The 5,829-nt window shown below is 42.7% G+C and overlaps 1 protein-coding gene across 2 annotated transcripts in view; it reads left to right on the top strand.

Moving 5' to 3' along the window:
• The window catches only part of PDXDC1 (pyridoxal dependent decarboxylase domain containing 1), a 360,469-nt gene that overhangs the window by 157 nt on the left and 354,483 nt on the right, over nt 1–5,829 (top strand). The window contains exon 2 of one of the 2 annotated variants that reach the window (XM_085632066.1): nt 383–551. The exons of the other annotated variant lie outside the window; for it this stretch is intronic. Within the exon in view, the coding sequence (XP_085488192.1) occupies nt 450–551 (102 nt within the window). The 5' untranslated portion in view covers nt 383–449. The remainder of the gene's footprint in view (nt 1–382; nt 552–5,829) is intronic. 2 annotated transcript variants of the gene reach the window in all.

Here is a 5,829-nt window from a genome sequence, read left to right as displayed (position 1 = left end):
GTGAGCGCGCACAGGGACCACGGGGGCAAGAAGATTGCGCGTGTGAAGACAAACTGGTTTGTGGGGAGAGAGACTGACTGTGACAGCTGATTTCTCTGTGAACTTTAGAGGCTGATTAATGGTGGCGAATCTAATTTTTAGAACGCACCAAATCGCGAGCACGCTGTCAACTGTTTCAAATATAGCTACTGGTAATTGTGTCCTGGAAGGAAGACATGAATTTATTTAATCGGTAACCGTTTTGAGAAGTAGTTTAATTCAGAGCAGTTAGACGGAGGTGGCGTGTCCTTTGGGGGTGTGGTAGCTCTTCATTTAATAGTGGGCTAGGGTGGGGTAGGAGGTCGTGCAAAGCATCTTAACATATCGGCACTATTTTCCATAGGGAGTGGAAGCCGAGAATCCTGGAATACAGGATCAGTTCCTGAAGGCAGGTGCTCCCAGTATACAGGATGATGTCCTGTGAGACTGGTGTGCCAAGGATTTGCAGGAACTTTGCCCGAAGGAGGGGACGCAAAGATTCCTGGATAGGATTGGTTCCCAGGAGATCGGAGGTAACCAGATAAGCCCTTGTCTTAGAAACTGAAGCAGACTGTCCGGGTACGCCATCTCTCTTCTGCTGAGTTACATGGAAGCCTGCCAGGGTTCACAACCACCACTTGCAGGGAAGGGCATAGATATTGGCTTCCAGCATTTACGACCCCTCCACGGGTTGAGGCAGCGAGTTCCGGGATGCAGACTTTCCGCCTGTAGAAGCAGAGCCTCCTATTATGTCAATCAATACACGTCTTCCTGAGGTTAATGGGGACTCCCAGGATTCAAGAGTTCTTTATGGTTGGGTGCAGAGACTTCCCTGATACAGTTTCATTCACTCAGTGAGGCTGAGGCTCATAGCATTCAGAATCTCACTGTACTTGGTAAAGGGATTCTCTGAATACAAGATTTGTCACTGATTTAAGCGAGACCGAGGCTTTTAGGATTCAATGTCTTGCAGGATTATGGAAGCCTTTGATTTGGGTTGAATAGATGACGAAATTCCAGCATACAGGATTTTAGGTTGAGCCTGGCCAGCGCATGCGCTGCTCTGCGAGGCATTCTGTATTGAGGTAGGGACTTGAAGCTCCGCCCACTCTCATTTTTCATTGGCTTGTCATTGTACACTGAAAACTGTGGCTGTTCATTGGTCAAAAGGCTTAGTAGTCCCTCCTTAGTAGAGCCTTGTCTCATTTTGTAACCTCCCATGATGACGCCCCCTGTTAGGTGTGTTGTTGCTCAGTAGGCTTTAATTACAGTCTCCAAGCACTATACAAGCTCTCTCCTAACGCTTTAACAACATTTTTTAGCATGCATTTGCCATGCAATAGGCCTCGCATTTGCAAGAGTTTAAGCTATTGGCATTGTAATTGACAATGCCTTTTATTTATTGATTTTATAAAAAAAAAAAACACCTAAATAAAAGGCATACAGGCACATGCATAAAAAATCTTTTGCGAGTCCCTAATTGCGATTATTAAGGAATCGCAATTAAGGACTCTCAAAAGCCTATGCATGTAGGAATCGACATTAAAATAGCGATTCCTAAACATTCCTTATTTGCGACTCGCAAATTGCGAATCGCAATTAAGGAATGGCTTCTCATTCATCCCTGTTGCACCCCTGAAATTGTGATGTGCACCCATGTTGCACACTCACATTCCCCAAGGGTATGTGTGTGTGTAACCTAAAACCTTGAAAAATGCACTTTAGTGCATTTTTCAAGGTTTTTGCAAAATACAGACCAGATAAATTTCTCTGTATTTTGCGGCCCCAAATAGCGAATTCGCTATTTCTAAGTGCTTCTAGCATTGCATTTAGGGAATCGCAAATTGCGATTCCTTAAATGCAATCGCAATTTAAGAAATCACTATAAATTGCGAGTGCATAACACTTTAATGCATGGCAAAAGGCCTTTTGCGGACACAGACAACCGATTTTTACGAATTGCACCGTTTGCGCTCCCAAAAACCTTTTGATGCATGTGCCCCATTGTCATTTTCAATGCCATTAGCTCAAACTCTCATAAATGCTAGACCTACTGCATTGAAAATGCTTGTTCTGAGACTCCAAGGAATTAGTGTCACTTTGTTGGACACAGTCTTCCAACATACAGGATATTCATCTCTGAAAGAAGTGGAGCTCTACACAGTAATGTGAGCATGTGCAATTACTACAGAGGCACGCGCCTCAAGAGCAGCCATTGACTCTTTGGCAGAGGAGAGAGACTGACAGCTCAGGCCTCAATGAATTCCCAACGATGATTAACAGCGAACAGTCTCTCTCATTTTCAGAGCACCTTCCCCAATCGTGTTTCTTCCAGAAACAGTTTAAAATGTTGAAATTGAAAAATTTGTTCTGGGATGAATACATTAAATCATTTTGGTAATATGCATTTTGTACCATATTTTTCTTGAGATCAGTTTTCAGAAGTTGGTTGGTCGGTCTGTCTGGGATGGGGAAGAAGAAGGTTTTTGGATGGTGCTCAGCCTCATAGGATCTCGTTACAGAAAAGTGCAAGTATAGGCACCCAGTATACAGTTCCCTCAGGTGCAAGGCCTACCCATCAAACTCACCTTGGAGTTAAGCAGCTGCAGCATCTCCCTGGATAAAGAATATGCCCCAGGCTAAATGGATGCTGTAAAATTGAATTACTATTCAGAGTGGGCGGACGCCTTCCTCAAGAAATAAAAACCCTATTCCATCAGGGTAAACCCCAAAAGTGACTAAATTAACCAGAGTTTAACCCCTGTTAGCTATGGCACACAACAGACACGCTTAACTTGGGGAATGTGTAAAGAATAGATGCAGTACCAAAACAGTAATACTTTTGAACCACCAAATGGAAAATATCCCAAGCAAAATAAAAAATGGAGTACATTTTAAGAAGCAAAACAAATAAAATACAGTCAGGTTAACCACAGTTATAAGTATTTAAGTTTTTTTGTGAAAATGGTGCCAAGAAGCTCTAGGCGCCAATGATAGTCTCTGGTCGTTGTATACCAGGACTTCAATGAAATTTGATAGTCACCCATGTATCCTGAGGTCAGCAACACCAACCAGGATGGCCTGTGCCTGAATTTTTTGCCTTCTGATTTCGTCTGCAAAATGGAAGTCAAAATCTCTCAGTGGTGCAAGGCAGCAGGCTGTATCCAGGAAGGACTTACTGAAGTTGAATAGACGTTGAGAGAGGTCCAGTTAAAGCCAATGATATGAATGGGAGAAGCTCAGAGTGGGAAAAGTCAGATTTTGCGCCCAGGGCCTCTGTCAAGTTGGCCTGACATTTTTATCTTTAGACACCCTTGTCTGGTCAAGCTTTCTACCTTGGGTCTTAGTCTCGAAAATGGAGCTTGGATTTATCCAGTGAGACAAGTTAGCAGGCTGCATCCAAAGAAGGCTCAACAGCGTCAGATACCGCATTGTCGTGGGCCCGCCGAAGCAGCTTTGCTGCTGCAGAGACTCTGAGTGGTCCAAACCTGTTTCTTCAGTCCGGTGAGGTCACGTCTCCACTGGATTAGCTTTGCAGGTAAGTCCCAGTCCTCATGCGGCTCGAAATCAGAATTAGTTTAAGTTGCAAACCTTTGCAGTAGTAAACCACATTTTCATCAGATCTTCACGTGAGACTTACAGTCTTCAGAGAGGCTCTTAGGATTTCAGAGATTTGTACAGTAAAGGCCTTGTGCACCATCCAGTGCAGACCCACTTGTGACTGGGCAACTAGTTATCCAGAAAAAAGTGGTTCTTCAGCTTGTTATATTGCTGTAACTACACAGGAACTCAGCATGCTGACCCTTGGAGTCCATGTGTTTTGTCCTGGGTAAAGGAAAGAGCAGTTACAGTTCTTCTGAGCTCCTCACAAGTAACAGCAAGTAGGTTTCAGTCCTTTTCTGATCTTATGCAGGTCCAGAATGGGCCCTTAGTAGGGTGCCTTGAGATGCCATATTGATGGTTGGCAGTAGGTGGTGGGTGAGGGTGACTATTGGCTTCTCCCTGACCAATGGGGTAAAAGTTCCTTGGGGTATCCCGACACACTTTTCCAGCAGTTCCTGCTTTCCTTATCCCTCAGTGCACTTTACTTCTAAAATCCAAGACGTTAAACCCTTTCTTCCTTTTGTTGAGCTTGTGTATCTGCACAGAAGTGTGTCCAGGGAAATGAGTAGCCTCCTCCTTTGTCGCCAATCAAAACTAGTTCACTCGCACTGGCTTGGAACTAGTCTGGCTTGTGGAAAAAAGATTTGTCTTTACCATATCTTACCTTACGTTTACTTATGAGAGGGCAGGCCCTTTACAAGTTAATTAAGGTCCTTAGTCGTCCTAACTGGTCTTCCTGCATGGGGAAAAATGCCTCCCCATACCCAAGGCATTATTTCTGTTATCAGAGCAGTTTCACACCTCACTAAGGTCAAGCACAGGCAGACCAGCTTGCTTTAGGCAAATGGTAATTAGCCAAATGGAGGTTCAAGCCAGTAAAAGGTAACGTTCATAAAGTTACTTTCCACAAATAGCTATTAAAATTCTAATTTTACCATGAAATTATCTTTATCAAATGTTATATCTAATTATGGCTTTTGTAGCTGTTTCTTGTCAAAAGTTCCAATTAAAGTTTATAATCTGTACTTGAAATTTTCAAGGATTCATCTACAGTCCTATCAATGAAAATAGCTTTGGGGTCTAACACAGGCGGAACATGCCAACTTTAACTCAGCATATGTTCCGCTTTTAAATATCGGGCACCCTTCCTTGTGGGCAACAAGATGAACTTAGGGTGACTTATTACTGTTTAAAGGCAGGGTTTCTTGCCTGTCAATATGGGTCATTTTGACAGGTTTGACAACTGGGATTGAGACTGCTGCAATCAAGCTAAACGGGGTAGGCATAAAACCATGTTTTAGTGGCCACTGTGTGGATGGCATAATAGATGCTGAAGTCCACAGTGGGCATTTAACTTCCAGCCCCTGGTTACTTTTTCTACACTATATATTAGGGACAAGTACGTAAGTTAAATATGTCACGAGGGATAGGCCAATAGTTAAATTGTATTTAAACAGACCCTTTCAGCTTTTAGCAATTTTTGTGAATTGCTAACTAGGCACTAAAGTGCTAATGATCCGCAATGCCTGTAATTTCTACTTTATCCACCACAATAAAAGAAACAGTGTCTCCCTTTTGTTTTTCTTTTTGTGAAAATGCTGCTTGTCTTTTGGCTCTGTACATTTTCAAGAAGAAGAAATCAAAGACACTAGTAATGGAAAAAAAACCTGCATCAGGCGTGAAGGTTAATTATTGTTTTCTACGGCAGTGCAAAGTAGTGTCTGTTAACCCTGCTGTGACCTATCCTCCTGGCAGAGGGGTGTGGGGACTGCCACCAGAGTTGCCAGCTTTATCACATAAAAATAATGGATATTCGTTCCTAGTGAAGATTCTTTGAAGGCCCGACCTGAAACATAAATAGAACTTTATTAAGAAACTGGTTACGTGTTTGCCTATAAAAAGTATAGACACCAGAGTTACAAGTTCTTTAGTGTCCTATTAAATGTATAACTTTATTGCCTACAGACTCAAAATGTAGGTCATGGCAGAACCTCTGGTAATCCTCCCACAAAGGATAGTCATTCACTCTAATAGTGTCAGGCTTCATAATCAGGCTGCATCTCGGCCAGGATGGGCTTAACTATGTTCCAGAGAGTGATTTTAAGATTGTCTGCCAAGTCTTCTAGAAAATACAAATACCCCATAATACCCAGATATCTCCCTTTAAAAGTGGGTGTTTTCAGTTGGGATAGAAATCCTGTATCTAGG

Source organism: Triturus cristatus, chromosome 10 (assembly GCF_964204655.1).
Source record: "Triturus cristatus chromosome 10, aTriCri1.1, whole genome shotgun sequence".
NCBI classification, from domain to species: Eukaryota; Metazoa; Chordata; class Amphibia; order Caudata; family Salamandridae; genus Triturus; species Triturus cristatus.
Note: the sequence above shows the minus strand (reverse complement) of the source record. Positions and strands in the feature narration are given on the sequence as shown.